Source organism: Metarhizium robertsii (genome assembly GCF_000187425.2).
Source record: "Metarhizium robertsii ARSEF 23 chromosome Unknown MAA_Scf_1, whole genome shotgun sequence".
NCBI classification, from domain to species: domain Eukaryota; kingdom Fungi; phylum Ascomycota; class Sordariomycetes; order Hypocreales; family Clavicipitaceae; genus Metarhizium; species Metarhizium robertsii.
Genome location: NW_011942149.1, coordinates 5,432,039 through 5,451,368, shown reverse-complemented (window position 1 = coordinate 5,451,368; position 19,330 = coordinate 5,432,039). Strand labels below are relative to the sequence as shown.

The window sequence follows — 19,330 nt, the reverse complement described above, 5'->3', positions numbered from 1 at the left end:
GGTAAGATATTAAAACCATATTGAAGATGAAATCCAGCAATACGCCAAAAGACTTACTTCGTATTTCTGGAAATTCGGCCACAATTCCGACAAATGTCGACATGATGATTTGTGCCTTGGACTGCTCAGCTGTGCCTGTCGTGCACTCGTGGTGCGCAAAAGTCGTCAAAGTGACAGACTAATCATGTACACTTCTTGAACTTAGTCCCGGTACCTCACATAGATGTGTTAGCAATCAATTAGTGACAGCCATGAGATAAAAGTAGCAGACCAACGCTGTCGTGAATCTGGACCAGTTTGCGATGTTCACGATGGATACTTGGTACTTGGTAGCCTACTAGATATGTATGGTACTGTGTGAGTTGCGATACTACTACTGTGTCGCGCCGCCACCCACAATTCACGAGCAAGGAAATGCACAAGTTAGAAGAGAGGATTGTTTACTTATAACTATAGTCCAATTGAATTCTTTTCATGTCCTTACTCCAAGGGAAAACAAATGCATCGCAAAATAGGTCAACTTTCTAAGTACAGATCAAATTCGAAGCAAATGAAGACGCGCTAACACTTCTCGAACATATTTACGACTTCTCGAGGTTCTCAACGCTTCTAGTCAAAGTGGATTCGCCAGAGCTCCCGATCACTTCCAGCGGTGAAGTCGCTTCGCGTGTGCATCATCAAGATGTTGTCGCTCACAACCAGGTCGCCCTTCTCCCAAATGTGGTAATATGCAACTCGCCTGTCGTGAAGCGTGGCGTCAATGGCTTCACAAATGGCCTGGTTGCTCGCTTCATCATGGCCGTCGAGGGTGACCTGGGTAGCCTCAAACTGCGTCTTGGTCTGCGGCCATGGCTCGTGATATCGGAGGCATGGCTTGCCCGTCGTAGGATGGGAAATAACCAACGGAAGCCCCCTCAGCTTGGTTGCGTCGAAGGAGGATGTCGAGACTGACCATGTCTTCTTCGCGAGGTCCTCCGCCGTCAGCCACTTCGGCAGATACTTGAAGAACATGGTTGACGAGGAGAACAATGTGAAGCCAGTGTCTCTGGGGGAGGAGGTGGCGCCAACGAAAAACTGGAAGCTATGGAGTTGTCAGCTACTTATCTCAGACCGCAATACTTGGGAAAATTCAACAACTTACTGGGGAGGAACGGAGACGCAAACTTCTTCGCCCTTGTCATTGACCTGTGTGGCGGTCTTGAAAAGTCCATCGTAGTGGAATGGCATCCACTCGGCCGAAAGGACGTTGTTGAGGCCGCGAGTGTCTGTGCCTTGGTCCTTGACCTCAAGAACAAGCCCAAATTTCCATGGCAGAGGCTCACCAAACTCCTTGGACTTCTCGATGAAAGCCTCTTTCTTGGGATTCTTGAAGAATCCACGCATGATAACTGGAGAGCTGATCTCAGACAATGATCGAACCTTCTTCGCATCAACGTCATTGATGGTCAAGGAACCCGGCCCAGCGGCTGGCTTCAACAACCAACCACTTGGATATATCGGCTCGAAAGTCACACCACCCTTCTCAGTACCCCAAGAAAAGAGGTCCGACTTTTCACGATAATAGCTAGGGTGTCCATTCTCGAAGACCAACTCGTACGTTTCGTCCTTTTCGAAATCGGATCGCATACCAGAGACCACCGTGCCATCGAGCTTGTAACCAACGGTGCAGTGCCATGGCGTTGTGAACATGGTGGTGGTGGGAAGCAGGCTGACTGAGAGTTTGTTGGCACCAGTGGAAGGATGAATCGACAGACGAACATGGTCCTTGTACTTTTGTCGAACAGCGCTCGCAAATGCCTTTCCGAATTGTTAGTCAACGTGCACCGAAAACCCAGTGGTCCGAGGTTGATGAAAAAAACTCACATCTCCGCGATACATCATTTGTTTTGCGATATACTCGATTCCGCGCTTATACCTAGACTTGCTTCGATCCTCTTGAAGCGGGTAGACTTCTGCCAAGTCGGTTTCCAGGAATTTGATGTAGCCTCTGTATGTGAGGCATACATCTTCAATTTGGCACACTTCCTTCCATTCCCAATTTGGGTTGCCGAAAGTGTTGAGGAGGGATCGGCGGAAATTCGATGCGTTTGCGACATAGGTCATCTCATCCAGCTCATTTGGCAGAGAGATGGGCACAAGGTCTCGCAGTCGGCAGAAGTCAATCTGGGTGAAGCCCTTTGCCTTGGCCAGCAGCCGAAGGTTCTCACCATATGACCAGACATCCTTATCGGGGACACCAAGAAGATCTATATTGATCAGCCTCGAGACACAACATACAAATGCAAAGATCGGCCGCAGGATAGAACTCACCATTATATACAAGTCCGTCCGAGATGATGGTGAGTTTAGCCCCAGGGGGGTATATGTCTGTAATGGCTTGGCATAATCCGTTAAGGTGGCTTAAAGCAAGTTCTTCTGCCCTGTCGGGATTCTTGCCGAGAACCTTTGCTGATCTGTTTGGAGACTTGAAGGGGAAGGCTGGAAGGCACATTGGGACAGCCTTGCCAGCTTTGATGTGGCTGTAAATGACGGCCAGAAACTTCAAGCCGCCTTCGCCTGCTCCAACTGGAGCATCGTTTGACTTTTGCAAACGATATCGGTCGATTACACCCAGAATTCTTGATGCGGTGTCGAGAGCCGATGCATCTACCAAGTGTGGGAAGTCGTCAATGTTGAGGCTTCGAGGACTCTTGGTTCCCTTGGCCTCCGCAGAGGCGGCTTCATGCGCTGGTGATACGGCACTGGGCATGGTATAAGAGAAAGAAGGAGCAGATAGATAGTGAGAGGATATAGGACTTGTTGGGATGATGTTGAAGGATGGAATGAAGAGGTTGAGATGCAGGATTGAGTGCAGGATGAGCGCCGTTTATGAGTTCGAAGGATCGCATATTAGCCTCCCGTTGTGTGATGCCTCTTGACTGCATCCACCACATGGGGTATGGGATGGTGGGCTGCCATCAGCAGTGTTTCGTCAGCAACAGAGAGCTGTTGACTGACTTGCAAATTTACGGGTCTTGTGCACCGAAAACAAATAGGGGTGAAGACTCAAGAGTACGGAGTATTGCCTCGAGCATAGTACATATTGAGCAAGGGTGCAGGGGTCAGGTCTAACAGCTACGTGATTCGTGGTGATGGCTACGAATAGCGCTGTAGGTGCTATAGGCTCAATGCCGATTCCAGCTTTAATCATTGCCGGTACCAGTTTTACCAGTTGCTAACAAGTTCCACACAGAAATGAAGGGCGTAAGACTGACCCCAACCGACTCTCCGCAGAGGGGCGTCGAAACAAGGACCAGCATGTAAATGACACGCCAGAGCAACACTCCATCACACTACTCACGATTGATTACTCGGCGTCGTGAGGAACTTATGGGTCAGTGATCAGGATAGAGTGGCCAGGTCCTCATGTTACTATGTGGATATCTATGATAATCGACTTGGCGGGATTCATGGATTGCTTGATCATCAGTTCCATCGCGGGAAGGGCCATAGGACGAGACCACATGAACCGCATGAACGACACCAACGACACCAACCTCGAGCATTCAGCCCTAACCAGCACCTTCTATCTAGGAAGAGGCGCCAAGAGGATGTAACGAAGCCTTTGGAGAGTTTCTATTACTTCGGCCAAGGTCCAACTGCATAGCTAGTTTGTGCCACGCTTGAGGACTTGCCTTTTCAGGATGGTGGACCGAATCGGCTGGCTCAAAACAACCATGACACCGTGTATGATTACGTCTTTGCGCCAACGACGGCTGTCTCTGGGATGCAGGATTCGAAAATCCTTCTAGTCTAGGAGCTTGATTTGGCGAAACCGAGCGCTAGAACGGATGACAGGCGCTGGTGGTGTAACATCGGCCCTCCAGGGTCCATGACATTCAATGGTTCGACAATCTTTGGACAACGAAGCGCGCCGGCTTCTTCATTTCGGTGGATGTGGGATTTTTCCGCCATCGATGAGACGACATGACAGCATCTCCGCGCCAGGCTTCGTGTCTTGCTATGCACCGGGCATACAGTGTTTCTGCAATGACATGCCGCCAAGCGGCACAGCACGGCGCGCGACGGGAAAGATGAAACTGTCGTGGCTTGGATGGCGGCTTTAATCTACCTGGTCCCGTCGACTTACTCGTGCCGGGGGGGGCCCACTGTTGAAGCCTCAACGTTACGCAACTTTATTCCCAGGAAGCTTGGATATAGAGTGTGCTACTCAATGCTTGGCGAGATCACCGAGTGGGATGGCAGTAAGGAGTGCCGATTATCAGAACCGCGCGCGGTGGGGTTTCCTGATTCCACCGGGCATGGACTTGATGTGGATAGAAGACATCCTGGTTGTCTGACAACATTTGAACCCTGCCACTAGTTGACGCTTGACTAGTTGCTGTAAGTACAGCCTGTCGCGCAACTTTGTCGAATAATGACCAGTCTCAGAAGCCGGGCCCGCCGAAGCTCAGTACGATGCAGTATGAATCGCTTGCCGAGCGTTCAAAGTGCCTATTATGAGATGAGACCGGGCTAGGGCCACAGGGATGAAAGCTGGAACTGCTTGCCGTTGCTTTTTGGCGTGTTTCACTGGGCGACTCATGAATGGTCATAGCCGCAGCTGTTAATCATTATGCACAGAAATTTTCCGAATCATATCATATGATTTCATTAGTCAGGGACCGCCGCTCACCTCAATAGATTAATGTAAATGTACACATCTGCTCCTACTCAACCTGCTGAGCATCTCCTTCAAGACTTATTGACTTTTTATTTTGACAAGACTCAACGAAAAAAAAAAGAAAAAGAAAAAGACAAGACAAAGAACAAGACCAGACAGACAAAAATGCACGCCAACGGAGACATGTCAGCCAAAGTTGCAACCACAGATGTGTGCATCATTGGCGGTACGTTGTCCAACCCTCCTTTTAACAAGTTTACTTTGTCCCGAAAAACATAAACAACTTGAAGACTAACACATCATAGGCGGGCCAACTGGCCTCTTCACTGGCCTTTTGCTCCACCGCCTTGGCGTTTCTGTCTGCATCATAGGTATGATTCCTTGACATGAAAAACCACTTGCATAAGTCTCTAATCCCGTTCTGCAGATGGAAAGCCCAGCACTCTTGAGCTGGGAAGAGCTGATGCACTCAATGCGCGAACTCAGCAGTACCTAGAAGTAGCCAAGCTCCTGGATGAGCTCCTACCCATCGGTCTGAAATGCAACAGTGAGCCGCTTCGTCCCGCCTATAGTCGCTTGCATCAAACTTGACCCCTTGCTTACCTGTGCCCGCAGCCAGCTCTACTTTTGCAGATGGAGAGTTCAAGTCGCGCCAGAACACATGGTGGGTTGGCCTTGAGAACACGCTGCACAAGAATTTCCTCATGGTTGGGCAGCCAGTCGTGGAAAAGGTCATTGCCAGCAAGCTCGGCGAGGGCCTCGTGCGTTTCGGGGAGCAAGTCGTGTCCGTGACCGAGGACGACGAGGGCGTTGAAACCGTGACGGACTCCGGTTTCAGGGTTCGCAGCAAGTACGCCGTGGGCTCTGACGGCGCAAGGTCCATGGTTCGCCAGGCAATCGGAGCCACGTTTACTGGTACAAAGCCTGAAATGCTGTGGGCGGTGTTGGATACCTTTATCGACACCGACTTTCCTCTCTGCCCAGAGATCATCACCTTTCAGCTGAATGGACAGTCTCGCGTCTCGTGGATTCCCAGAGAGCGCGGCATGTGCCGATTTTACGTGCTCCTGGACGGAGAGGTGACGCAGGCACGAGCTGAAGAGTCGATTAAAGAGCACATGGCTCCCCATAGGGTCGAGTTCAAGAAGACTGAGTGGTACAGCACCTTTGACGGTACGTCTCGAATGTTTATCCACCTGCTAAGTGTTTTTCCGGGTCTACCCGGGCCGTAAAGATGGCGGGATACTAACGGCCCATGCAGTCAAGGAGAGAATTGCGTCAACCTTTATCTCCAAGGATGGGTCCGGCCGTATCATTCTAGCAGGTGATGCGGCCCACGTTCACTCGGTGAACGGCGGCCAGGGGCTCAACACGGGCATGTCGGATGCCTTCAATCTTGCTTGGCGTCTGGCACAGGTCGTAAAGAACCAGAACCTTCAGCCAGGGGCCGCGCAGAAAATCATTGGGAGCTACGATACCGAGAGGAGAAGCACGGCGCGAGATGTCATCGACGTTGCCGCGGCTCTGGTCAGAGACACCGTCCACACCGCCAAGCAGTATGTTGGTACTATTGAGAAGAATGCAGGGTACATCACTGGTAAGCGAGAGCATGCACGACGAAGCAGAAGAAGACGAGCTAACATGGAGTGTGCGCGAACAAAGGCATGGGAGTAACCTATCGCGAGTCTGGCTCCCCTCTGGTGCAGGCCTCAGAGCACGGCATCTGGAAGGCAGGCAACAGATGCCCCGATATGATCCTGAATAAGGCGGATGGGGCTGAGACTAGGCTCTACACAGAAACAACGTACGGCAAGTATTTGGTTTTGCACATTGGCGGAGCGCCAGCCCCCGACTTTGGTTTCAGCGACATTGTAACCCACTACACGATTCGCCCTGCGTCAGAGTCGGCAGCTGGGGGTGACGACTCAAACAGGACTTACACGGCAGACTGGGCATCCAAGGACGATGCGTTTGTGGTTGTAGTCCGACCAGACATGTACCTTGGCTTTGTGGGTGGAAGTTCAGATGAGGCCAAGGCATATCTCAAGGAGCTATACCTGTAACATGGGCTGGGGTTGTTCGGCTAGCAGTAGTGTAGTAGTAGAATTAGAAGCTCTCAGGGTTGATGGAATGAAATGATTGTTCGTATTGTATCTGCCGGCGTCAAAACATCGATGCACGTGTCATGCCATGGTAGTAGTAGTACACACAAAAATACACACAAAAAGGTTGCCAAGCAATGACTTAGCAAGTTGCCACTCTGCAGCAAGCAGCCTCGAGCCGTGGAAGCCATGGATGCCGCAACAGCACCACACCGACGACCGCAGCGGCCGCGGTTCACCCCTTATTATCGACGGATCGGGCCTTGGGCGCATCATTTGGCGACGGCTCACCGAGTGGGAGGATGGGAGCGATCTTGAGCGAATACTATCGACGCATCTCAACTCTCGGGCGATGAAACACGGGGTAGTTCACCGAGCCCTGGCACTAGCACTGACACTGGCACTAGCACTGGCACTGGCACTGGCACTGGACTGGCACACCTGGCACACGCACAGGCCATACATACTAGATGGATGGACATGAAAATCGGAGGGAGCCAGGACCAGGACCAGCATTGATTCGATGGGCCGGCATGTCAACTCGAACCAGGCCAGCTTGCAGGCGTGCAGGCGCACACCGTGGTTCGCCTGCTTGGCGAGCGACAAAGGGCTCATCCAAGTCTATTATCAAGTCTAATAAATCGATAGCAGAGACATCGCGGCGACGGGTGCTAGTACACATGGGGCATATTCATGCGCAGGGCAGAGCCGAGATGGAGTCATGCTCATGCTCACGACGGGCCTCGAATGCATACATACATACATTTATTTGACGATACCTGCGAGCCGGCGGCCCACTGCCATCGAAAAGACGAACCACCTCGTCCAACGCCAACGCGCTAATCATGTATCCTGCAGTCGCTCCGGCCTGATAGTCGAACGATGCCCGACCTAGAGCCGGGAGGCCGCCGCGCGGTGAGGTGATTTTCAGCTTGCCGCCGTCTCACGGGAACGCCTCGCCAGTCTTCGCCCCGACGAGAAGGGACGGCAGCTGCTATAAAGCCATCGGCCCCATTATCAGAGACGGGCGATTGTATGATTGCGTGCTCGCAACGGGGTCGTTGGCGGATCTGTTTGTTCCTTGTGACTTTGGATTTCTACGGGGAAAAGAGGCCCGCGTGGGCTAATGTTTGTGTCGAGACTCCAAGACTCGAGACGTGCTGGCGAGACGGCATTCCGGCCCTTGGGTGCTCGTCGGGGCATTGAAATTTAAACAGCCGCGGCATGGACGACGGCGGCTCTGGTCGGGACGATAAGAATGTAGGTGACAAGAACTCTGTAGACGAGAACCGATTGACGCTCAGAGTTGAGCCTTGGGCGTGCTAATTTCTTCTAGAGCGCTTGATGAGATGGCGCGATGTGACGGCAACCTCTGGGCTTTTTTTTTCTTTCCTCTTTCCTCTCCTCTCCTGTTCTTCTATTTTCCCGTTTTCCACCCCCAGAATGGAAATATTCTCCGGCGACGTCATGTCCGATTCATTCCTCTCGATTCTGGGTAGCACTGCCATCCCTGGCATGCAACCTCGCGATGCGCCCATCCCTATCCCTTTGCCTATGATGCTACTCACCCAAGTCGTCACCGAGTTTTTTGGTTTGATTTTCAGCCCCTCTCCAGATTTCGGGCCCTAATTCCACCATCAATGCGACCCTTCCTGGAGGCTCGACTGCCGTCCGTTCCACGTGGCTGACAGAGCTTCGAGAGTTTCGAGAGTTGGCATGGAGAAACGCGAAACCCTTTTCTCTTGCGGCTGTCAAAGCCCCCTCGCCTTGGTACATATATGTGAAACCAGAGCCTCATGGACTATGTCCCAGGACCCAGCCTCTCCGCCCGATTCTCCTCCCACAAATGCCGACGTCCGCGGCCCCAGTCTGGGTCTCAGGGCCGCGGCTGTCCCGTATAACGCGTCAGTGCGGGACGTTGCATGAATAAGATCTGGTGTCTTCTGATAAGTTTTGGGCGTATGTATATTGACTCGCAACGTGCCAAGGGCTACCCCCCTGGCTGCCGGGAATACGCGACTGATTTGGCACTCGGCTCCGGCAAGTGCGTGGCTCATCGCTGTATGTATGTAACTTACCCCATACTGGATCACGCCGGATAGTCGCCCAATGCCGATGTGGCAAGGGTCTACCCATTCCTCTTGCATTTTTTCATGTGCGTACGTGGGTATAGGGGCGGGCATCCTTGACGATACCCTCCCCCCTTCTCCTCTTCCTTTAGCAGGGTAGCCCTCGAACCTGGTCGTGTCTTGTTGTTGTGTATACTCTGTATGTATATACAGAGTAGTAGTAGTACTACAGTGCAATAGCAGAGAGCCCTGCGGCGCGCATGGATACGGATTCTGTCCGAGGGGTACATGGGCAGCTTGGGTGTCAAGCGTCCTGACATGTCCCATCATGTCCCATATCCCATGTCCCGTATCCCATGTCCCATGGGCAGATCAGCCTCTGAGCCGTCGGAAAAATAACGGCATCTTGCTAAATGCACACCTTGCCTGGCTTGTGGACCGTGGGGTAGTCGTACTCTGATATGCGAACGAGGCTAATCCCCGGAGAGAGGCAGATTGCGCGATTGCGATTTCATTCCGCAGAGAGGCTGAGTGGCAGGTGAATGGGATGATGCCATTATGTATTTTGATGTTGTCTTTCTCGTATAAGCCATGCGTGTGCTGCTTTGCGATGGCATCAGATATGTACTATCCCACCCGAGAGGAGGTCAACAAGGAATCCAAAGTTCTTTTGCGCTCCGAGCCGAACCGGCGAAACTGCTGATTGGCTGCGGCGGATAATCAGCCCAAAGTTTACTTTGCCAAGGACCAACATCAGGTGACACCAAGCTTTGAAAGCCCTCCAAAGTTGGTGTGTTTCAGATTGATGCCCTACGTGTTTCGGATTGTTTCTTATAATTTGAGCCGTTTTTGGGTTGATAATACTATCCCTTTGGCTGTTTTAAGGTGCGTTGGATGTAGCTGTCTCTCCACTTTTCTGCGATACCTACAGGGTACTTTTTTTTGTAACTATTTAGGCCGGTTATATACCTACCTTGGTAGGTAGGTAGTATAACTTCTTGTAGCTCAGAAAATTATTGTGACTTTAATTATTATATTATTTCTTAGTAGATTAATGTACCTATGTAATCAGGTTTCTGATTGGCCAGAACCCTAATTCGCTGTATCTAATGCACCTTAACACAGTCAAAGGGATAGTTTTTTTGACAGCCCACTCTAACAGCTGTTAACGAATAACCTTACAGCTGGCCCCATTCACTGATGTCACACATATATGGCTAAACTTTCAGGGGTTATATATTGTAGTATTGTTTTCAAACCAGTTGTTGTTTTTTTCCCTCTCTTGACGGCATGGCATGCATGAGTCAATGACTCTTGTTGCCTTGACTCGCAACTTCACACCGCTCAAGCTGAAATTTCGAGTGTTCAACTCTGCGCACTCTCTGACAAGTCTAGCGTCGCCCTAGAAAAATTTTTAGAAAAAAAAAAGTCTTTCTAGAACAAAGTGTCTTGAGTCACGGGCTTCCAAGGGGTTACGCATGCAGCACTACACTCACCATGATACAGACCAGCGTGGCGGCGTGGCGTTTAAACTCTTGCATATTGCTCGACTGCCCTCGTTATCCCGCGCCACTTCAGCACAAGACCATTCGTGGCCTGCATACTTGGCATCGGAGAATTCAACCCCTGTCCGGCGGAGGAGCTTGGCTGCCAATAACTTGGCGATGCCTCGTCTGCGGTAGCCGTCCTATGGTGCCATGTGAGAAAACCAGCGTGTGGCCATGATTCACCCGCCACCGGGCAACAGTGCCGGCTCACCTCGCAATGCAGACTTATCAACGAGCCGTGTAGCCCTGTTTCGGTGTCAGCGACAATCCCGGGTTGCCCCGGAGGAGAGACACAAAATCACACCAATAAAGGCCCAGGCAATCGGCGTTCCGTCTTGCAGCTTCAACATCAAGCCCGGAAGCTGCACCAGTAGCTCCCTATATGAGCAGAAACCATCAACATGGCTGCGTTTTGGGATTTTTGTAAATCATCTTGTCTGCAAGAAGAGACTCACGGCGGCCGGGGAATGTCCGTTCTCGAAGCAACAACCCTGCAGTCCTCCAGAGAGGCCGTCCCCCAATGCATTCCCGCCAGATCCAGAGTCTCTTTCAGCTCCGGCACATGCTCCATCCTAAACAGCCACTTGTCGTAATCCCGCCGTGCTGTCACTCTTCCCGACTTGGCCAAGATGTCATGCACGTCTGAATGCAAATTGCCTACAAGTAGACTGTTGCCGTAGCCCAGCTTGCCGCCGTATTCTTTACGTAGTTTCGCCAGTGTCCGGACAATATTCATGATATGCCCCTCGTGGACTGGTAGTTTCTCATCACTCGGCCTACCCTGTTCCATGGACGAGTACATGACCATTTGTGTATTCGGCCCCGTGGAGAGCTCGGCATATGCGGCAGCAAAGCATGCCGGCTTGGTTGGTCCATCTCTAATCTGGCCGGTATCAGATGAGAGAATGATACGCGCATCCGGCCTTGTGCAGTTGCGGTACACGGCAAATTGAAGCCGTCGAAGAAGCGTGAGCGAGGCGGGGAGCTGTGAGGCAAGGAGGTGGAGCAATTCTTCAGGAGGAGAGTCAAAGACACTGACTTGTGCATCTGAAGTGTGCGCCCCCATCATGCAACGCTTTGTTGCTGTTTTTTCTTGTTCTTTTTGCATCGCACGTAGATTACGCAATGTTGCGGGTGGCGGAAGCTTGGCGTTGAGAGCATTCGAGCTGGGAAGCCTTTTCACACAACGCCAAGTCATACTGGGCCGTTTTGTGAGGGGTCCAACTAGTAGTTAGTGTCCGTGCACGGGGTTGGCTGTCAGGAACCAAAATATGATGCTGCGGTTTGGCTTGTGGCCCCACCGCCCCCCGGGCCCCCCCGCCCCCCGCCACAAGCTGCTGATATAATACAGTATGTACCTAGGTATGAAACATTGGCCGCCAGGCAGACCAATGATTGGTTAATGTAGTAATTTATACTTGACTGGATTGTCGGTACCTCTATTATCTACTAATTTTACAGTAAATAAATATACTACATAACCGTCGACGTTCGATTGGCCTGAAGCCCCTGGCATAGTGTCTCCACGAGCCATTGGGCAGGTACAGAGATAGCGGTCTGTTATCCAATCCGATCGCAGGACCCGTCTAAAACAAAGTATTGTTGGTGTGAGTTGTGGTTCTATCGAGGTGATTGGTCCCATCAACCCAACTGTATACGTTGAGCTGAAACATGTTCTGCATTGAGTATCTATTAATTTTTAATCTATCCTAATGTTCGATCCAGCCCTGCATAAGGTAGGCCCAACTGTACAAACACCGCAGGCGGTCGTACCTACACCAGAGAACCGTGACATGCCGAAGGAAGCACCATGCAAACACGCCTCGCAATGCGTGATGCATTTATCCATGCATGAAAATGTCCTAGCTCTAGGCATATAATGCATCTAGCTATCAATCTCCATGTCAAGGCCAAGGCCTACAGGTAAAAGGGACAGAGTCTTCAGGCTGCCCCATGCCGTCTCCCAACGCATCCCAGATGTGATGCATTAACGTATCATAGTCAATATCGTCCTTGGTACATGTTGGTTGAAATATGCCATGTGTATTGGAACATTCTAGTTTAGATTGTCTTTGGTACATGTGGGTCGGGATATATTATGCATTACATGTTCTTCTCAGCATCATCGTTCCATCGTGCCGCAGATGTCGTCGTAAAAATAGTACAAACACGCCAAATGCCGTGTACGTGATCCGTCACTGCAAAATGGCAAAGTCCCAGCCGCTCCGAACGGCAGTAGGCGTCTTCAACTCGCTCTTCAGCCAGCATCTGTGATCGCTGCCAGCGTCCCCAGGGATCATGCCCCAACTACATCCGGTGCAGTCCGGGTATCCAGCGCAGCTATTCATGCAGTCCTGCATGCTGGACGCCCACACAACACCCAAGTCGGCCGCCCCTTCGCTGCCGGTATAGTCGACTCCGCATACCCGTAGAAAGGTCTTTCTAACCGACAGGACTTCGTAATTGGTATTGTTCGCTGCGGGACAGGCCAGCAGAGCCGTCTGCGTGGGGTTGGCCGCTATCGAGGTTGGCGTGACGGTATGGACCGATGGACTGTGTGCGTGGCACGGTTGTTAGTATACACCAGGTCCTTTCTTTTTCTCCATTAGACGCAGCGGGATACTCTGCGAAACACTTCGTCTCAGGGGGCCCGCGCTTGAGACATACGTAGTAATAGTGGAGGAGTCATGTTCGTCTGATGTTGAATCATGTCTCGTACCCACTCCGACGCCCACGCCCACGCCAACAGCGATTGCCACGACTAGAATGGCTGCGGCGACAATCATGCAAAACAATCGCTTGCCGAGGCCGCATATTGTTGCCTGTGGGATAGGAGCAGGAGGAGCCACGTGATCGTAGCTGTAATCGTACGAGTACGCGCCAGCAGCATGCGGGCCTGTGCTCAAGCTGTCCTGTTGGTAACCGTCATGGTCCAAGGGAGGTGGAGTTCCTTCGCGATAAAACGTCAACTGGTCCTCTGCCCATGTGACGCCCTTTGGTTTTGTAGGAGTCATTGGCCGGTTGGCCCCTGAGGAGTTCGAATCGTGCGAGCTCGATGTGTTTGTGTTTGAGGGCTGCGCTGGCCCTCGTGAGCTGTCGTTTGCCGCGTCTCGCCGCGTAGACATGTCCATCGTTGTTGCCTCCTTGACCACGGGGACAGTTATGGTAATGATGAGAATCTAGAGAAACTCGAGCTCCGCGCTCTGCCGGAGAGCCGCGCTCTTGTCTTTGCTTGCCCGCTTCGCGTCAATCAGGTTTACGGCCGCGTATGTCTAGGCTTGGCCTTGTAGATTGACGAGGCGTCAACGACGGCCGCAGCCGACAATCCGGGCCACAGAGTCTCTCCCGACCTTCTCTTTTTTCGGGCCTTACTTTTTTGGAGATGTTTCTTTTTCTTTTTTTCCTTTTTTTTTTTTCCGAAACGGCGACGGCGGGCGTTTTGCGGCTTTTGTCAGATTCTAATTTCCCCGTCGATGGTGAGACGAATGCCAGGTTTATCACGTGGGTCGCCTCCTTCTTGGCAGCCAAAGCGAAAGCGAGCGAACAGGGATGACATGTTGGACGACCTGACGAGACAAATTTGTTAGCACAGCCACTGTTGCCTGGCTGTCTTGACTCTTGACCCTCATACCCTTGACAAGTTGGCATCATTGCTACTCGTTTTCTAAATGTTCGATGCTGATGAACCGCTAGAAGAGTGCTTTTGATGGACCGAATTCCACTTGGATAATCCATACATATGCTTTTTGGGAGCAAGCAAACGTAAGCCGAACAATTGAACATGGGGATACCCGACTTTGACGACTTGTCACAATCTCCGAAACTGCCTACCAGACTCTATTGCTTGATACATGCAGGCTCAGGCCGCATCTGCCGCGCCTGCTTTCTGTTGCCAGCACAGCTATTCATACCGAGTACGCGTTAACTACAATGTTTCATTGTTTTATTACGGCGCTTTGGTGCCCTTGAACGTATACACGTTTCCGAATCCGCTCCATCTCATAGCTCTACCGAGTACTTGCTCGAGGCATACCGAATATCAACCCAGGTATTCGATGTTCGTTGGACCAAGCCAGAACCACACAGATTCCCAGAGACTTAAAGCGCCAGAGAAGCTACGCTAATTCCTGGTCTCTCTGGCTTCCGTCAAACAACTCACTCCGCCATCCCCTACAATCGGGAGTCAAAAAGGTCATCTCGATATCATTCGACGTAACCCCGAAGCCCTGTGTCGTATTTATGCGGGCGCTTACACCCACGCGCACGTCGGAATGTGGAAACAGGCCCAAGATTCTGTCTCCTTCGCGTTGATTGTCACTACTTAGATCTGGCATCACTTGCTTCCGAGCGCCTTGCCGAGTAATGATTTGCCAGCACGGGTCAGAGCTCCTTTTCACTAGCCACGCATGCAGCTGTTTTTGATACTGCAAATCATCTTTTCCAGTTTCGTGAATAGGGACATCAACCTCCTCGGTAAAGTCCGACGCTCTAAAAATACGACACCAGGGCCTTGCGGTGGTATTTTGCCGAACTTGGCCTTGCCGTCTGGTTTCGTCGTGATACAGGCCCCAGATGAGGTACATGTTCATCTTTGCCGTTGAACCTGACATTCCAATCTCGAATAGGTGGATGCCGGCCATAAGACCGAACCCCCCTTTGCAGTTGTACTTGACAAAACTCCGCAGCATAGGCACTGTGGGCGGACAAGAGTCGTGACAGTATATCCTCGGATACCCTCCCATGGTCTTGACAGTCAGGACGCAATTACCCCGGAGAGGCTGATTAATTACACAACAAACGGCATCAATTGACGACATCGTCTGGTCGAATCCTCGAGGCGCTGAGCGCAGCAGGCTCGGCCCGCTAGGACGTACAAGAATTCTGACGGCTTTCTGGACGCACTCATCCACAAAAACTTGCCGAATGGCGGTCCAGTTCGACCCAGGATCTTGGATATTTGGGTTACCATGATACACCGAGAGAGTTATGGCAGCTGGGCTCTCCTGCATCCTCCGTGGGTTCACGACAAAGACTGAATCGTGAGAAATTCGTCGGTATAGGTCTGCACCCATGTGTGACATGAGAATGGCCGGGCGGGCAACATAGTCCGAAGCGCTGTGACAATTCAATATACCCAGGGCCCAGCCTTCTTCCGTACCAGGCTCTTCATCCGAGCCGTCGCCAAACGGATATCCGACTTTGCAAGGGCACAACCAGAGTGTCAACTTGAGCAACGTCTCTGTCAATTCTACTGGCTCCATGCTTTCAACAAGGCCGACAGCCAGCCGGGGAACCATTTCATTGTCGAAATCATAATACTCCCTCTGAGCCACGATGGGCGGCACCGCCTCGAAACCCTTGGGAGAGCTGCACAGACAACCCGGACGTCTAAGCGATTGTTCGCCCCTTTCTGTTTTTTCCCTCCACAGAAGAAGGGAATGGTCGTTGTTCCGTGCCAGGATGGCCGACTGCAACCTCATGAATGCCTTGCCCCCTTCGCCGTACAGCAGCGGAAGATTTACGTTGAACAAGCCGATGAGAGAATAGGACATGTCCTCGACTCGGGTGGTGGAGCGGCGTGCCGCCCAGTTCATGATGATGGCTGCGTTTAGAGAGCCGAGAATATCTGGTAGGTTGTCCTTGGCGTTGCATCCTTTGCATTTGCCGTTGCGAATGGGGGACAATGCATCGGCACTCGAAACAGACGAGCACATGCAGTGCCGGCTAGTGAAGACCTGTGGGAGTATTCTGGTGCGGTCGCATATGGCGCTGGAGAGAGCCTCGTCTCTGGACCCGAATCCAACCCAGTTCTTGTCGAAAAAGACAACCCTTCTCGGCGCAATGAGTTCCTGGAGCGTCCAGCCGCGATCAAACCAGCGAGACGAGCAGAAGTCGTTGTTCCCAACCAGCATTGTGACTTGAGTGTGTCGTTGGATTGGCAGGGCTCGCCCGCCCGGCACCTGAAAGTCCTTCAGGTAGACATAGCACGTTGAGGATTGTTGATACCACTTGAACATGGAGTTGATGGCCTCGGAGAGCTCGGCACTACTGCTCTTGTCGATGCAGCATGCGTCGATCCATACGTAAGCAAAGCCGTCGAGCGCCGCTTGGTGGCAGCTCTCTGTGACTTTTTGGAATTCTGGCAGGCCTTGTAGAAGCTCTGTTGACGTAGTGCATAAATCGTCGTATGTAATCTCGATGCTGTCCCAGGTATGCGACAAGATGGCGTAGGGAGGGATGCTTTCCTCTGGCCCGTTGAAGGTTTCTAGGAGGAGGGTGTGGGCATTCAGAAGACGCATGTTTTGTTCCGATTCGGATGAGCAAGTCGCCGTCGCCCACTGGTCAAGACCAGAAGCAATGGTTTTGTTGATGTGGACGTCTGTTGGTTCTGTAGCTGCCTCGCGGGATAAGATGCATCATCATGCTGCACAAACCCCAAGGCGCGCACGAGGCTCGGAACGCGGACATTCTCATCAAAAAGAGAGAGATTTACAAATCTGCTGATGGCTGTGAGACACTCATGCGGGGGACGTGGATATGGCCGGGGACATGGCCGAGTTGGACAGGGTCCTTGTCCCGGGGTTGCACTTGATTATGACTCTTGTCGTATTTCAGCTTGGACAAAGATGTTTGGCCACGCCCAGATGCCTTATCAACGCGCAATCCTAAAGCTAGTCTTCTACTGTGTTATACGAGGCCGATGTGCTGACAGATTTTGCTAGAGACCGACTATACAAGTAGCTAGTTAGAAACCACTGGGCGTAAACTACTGTCCATCTATGTGCGAGTTGTGACTCGTGAGCATGGAGACAAGCCTTGCTGGCAAATTGCTGGTGGCGCGAGAACCGCCAATCATTGGAAATATAATACTTTTTATTAAAGACTGAGGATATACTGTAACAAAGTAAAACAAGAGTTGTCGGTTTGTAAGTGCCAGCACTTCATCCGCTGGCCAAATTCAGAGCATATACCTTTCGCCTTCTCGGGTATCATCCAGTTTCCTTCCGCCATATTTGCCTCTGTCATTCTGCTCAAAAAAAAAAAAAAAAAAACCCTCATCAGGAGAGATACAAAAAACAAAAAAAAGAATCATGTCGGGTGAGTAATCTAACAGCATAGTCGGGCTCTCAACTCGTCATTCAGTAACTCCGCTTCCGGTATGGCAATAGTGATCTTGTGGCCCATCTCAGCACCCACGACAGGATCAAGTTCTTCACTCTTCGGCGTTGTCGGTGGCGTCGGAACGTCGACCTGAGTAATTGATACAACAGTGTGCTTGATCTGCTCTGCGGCACTTATGACCAACGACTTTTTTGGGTGACTCTGTGCAGGATCGGGCTCTCCGGCCGGACTGGCTGGGGCGTCGACGGAACCGGACTCACGATTCCCACGAACGGTGCCCTTGCGGCCCAGGTAAGAGGCAGACCGCTGTGGCTTGTCCTTTGGAGAACCCTCACTGCTCTCCAGTGATGCCACTGAGCCTGCGACGGCTGCGGCAATCGCCTTCTTGCTTCTTCGAAACGACATCCAAAAGTTGCGCTTCTTCTTTGGGTGGCTTGCCAGCGGCTCGACGTCGCGGGCTTTTTTCCATTTATGCGTTGAGGGCTTTTTGGCGGCTTGGCTGTCCGCGGGCTGGCGCTTTATGGAAATCGGAACAATGGGCGGCGTCCAGTCCGCCATTCTTCTGTTATCGTCCTCGTCTGATTCGCTTCGAATTATCCACGGGGCAATGTAGATTGGCAATCCTGTTGCTTCATCCATGACTTCTTCTACCGGGAATACGTCCTCCCATGTGACTTCGTAGATGGAGGCTGACATTGGTTGTAGCATGGACGACGGGAGAGGACACGAATGCTCTTCGGCGGACTGCGGCATTTCGAAGACTGTCGGAATGGCTGATCCGGCATATATAGACGATGAGGAAGAAGGCGGGCTGATGGGCGGCGGCTCTTCTGAACAATCTCGCGGAGTTCGCTCGGGACTCTTTAAAGGCACCATGGGGACTGGCGGCTCGCACGCAGTGGTCTCTGAGTAAGGGATTGCTACCAATCCGTCTTCTTCGCGGCATGGTTGGGTTGTTGTGGGTGTTGAGGCGTTTTGCTGCTCCGAAATACACGTATATTCGTCCATGATGGAGCGATTTGGATATATGACAGTGATTACTGTGGTGTTGATAGAGCCTTGTGCCCCTTTTGAAGATGAGGTCGGGGGAAATCTTTCTCAATAGAAGAGAACGGGCGCGCGAGGGGTATTTTCGTTGCTGGAATAACGAAGAACTCAAAGCTCAGGGTCGGTTGACGACTGCGGCGTTTGCCTATATACCCCCGTCAAGCTCTGTTTGACTCCTAGCCCGGGAAAGTCAATCGGGGAGGAAAGAAGACGAGCATGCTTCCATGGTCTGTAGGCTGTGGGTAGGTAAGGGGTCATCATTCATTGGATGTTACTCTGACAATGGCGACACTGAGAGTTCAGGCCTTACCAGAAAGTGTCTCTGTTCCTGATGAAGCAACTTGGAGCTCACCAGAAAGTGGATAGCTTAGCTCAGGAAGCTGTTGAATCATCTGGGATCATCTGATATCAATTTGAGCTATCCCAGACACGTGCGAGTCTGAATTAGGACGTAGGTCCTGTTCTTGAGAAGTAAACTTTGCTCACAGTGCTCCCGATTGTATGAGGCACTTGGCCAGAAGTGCGTATGGCCAGGGATTTGCCATCTCGGAAAAGCCTTTGAGGGCAACTGATTTGATGATATCCTGCCGTGATGGACGCAGCCTACCGTGTTGCGGAACCCACGTCTCTCTCTCCAAGTCATCGCGACACGAATGGTGGTGTCCACGATCTTGGAGACTGAAATTGTACAGCATCAGGAGCAATGTTGGCCCGCCGTCTTTCGAGGGGAATAAAGTTTCGACCAGCTGTGAACTAACCGGTCGACATATTAGTTCTGAC

The 19,330-nt window shown here is 51.6% G+C and overlaps 6 protein-coding genes across 6 annotated transcripts; 1 reads left to right on the top strand and 5 right to left on the bottom strand.

Moving 5' to 3' along the window:
- Positions 1 to 609: 609 nt before the first annotated feature.
- Positions 610 to 2,749, bottom strand: MAA_01922 (Pyoverdine biosynthesis; the record flags this gene model as incomplete). The annotated part of the gene is made up of 4 exons (XM_007819920.1): positions 610 to 1,081; positions 1,142 to 1,797; positions 1,864 to 2,246; positions 2,311 to 2,749. The coding sequence occupies 4 exons, from the start codon at positions 2,747 to 2,749 to the stop codon at positions 610 to 612; spliced, it is 1,950 nt and encodes a 649-aa protein (XP_007818111.1).
- A 2,079-nt stretch (positions 2,750 to 4,828) lies between these two features.
- Positions 4,829 to 6,726, top strand: MAA_01923 (Monooxygenase, FAD-binding protein; the record flags this gene model as incomplete). The annotated part of the gene is made up of 6 exons (XM_007819921.1): positions 4,829 to 4,889; positions 4,969 to 5,034; positions 5,091 to 5,210; positions 5,279 to 5,836; positions 5,925 to 6,260; positions 6,335 to 6,726. 6 exons carry the CDS (start codon positions 4,829 to 4,831, stop codon positions 6,724 to 6,726), a joined length of 1,533 nt encoding a protein of 510 aa, XP_007818112.1.
- A 4,106-nt stretch (positions 6,727 to 10,832) lies between these two features.
- On the bottom strand, positions 10,833 to 11,447 carry MAA_01924 (acetyltransferase; the record flags this gene model as incomplete). Its single annotated transcript, XM_007819922.2, has 1 exon — positions 10,833 to 11,447. One exon carries the CDS (start codon positions 11,445 to 11,447, stop codon positions 10,833 to 10,835), a length of 615 nt encoding a protein of 204 aa, XP_007818113.2.
- A 1,129-nt stretch (positions 11,448 to 12,576) lies between these two features.
- On the bottom strand, positions 12,577 to 13,512 carry MAA_01925 (uncharacterized protein; the record flags this gene model as incomplete). Its single annotated transcript, XM_007819923.1, has 2 exons — positions 12,577 to 12,934; positions 13,049 to 13,512. 2 exons carry the CDS (start codon positions 13,510 to 13,512, stop codon positions 12,577 to 12,579), a joined length of 822 nt encoding a protein of 273 aa, XP_007818114.1.
- A 1,672-nt stretch (positions 13,513 to 15,184) lies between these two features.
- MAA_01926 (Heterokaryon incompatibility) lies at positions 15,185 to 16,680 on the bottom strand (the record flags this gene model as incomplete). Its single annotated transcript, XM_007819924.2, has 2 exons — positions 15,185 to 15,244; positions 15,298 to 16,680. 2 exons carry the CDS (start codon positions 16,678 to 16,680, stop codon positions 15,185 to 15,187), a joined length of 1,443 nt encoding a protein of 480 aa, XP_007818115.2.
- An 808-nt stretch (positions 16,681 to 17,488) lies between these two features.
- On the bottom strand, positions 17,489 to 18,511 carry MAA_01927 (uncharacterized protein; the record flags this gene model as incomplete). The annotated part of the gene is made up of 1 exon (XM_007819925.1): positions 17,489 to 18,511. One exon carries the CDS (start codon positions 18,509 to 18,511, stop codon positions 17,489 to 17,491), a length of 1,023 nt encoding a protein of 340 aa, XP_007818116.1.
- Positions 18,512 to 19,330: the final 819 nt, after the last annotated feature.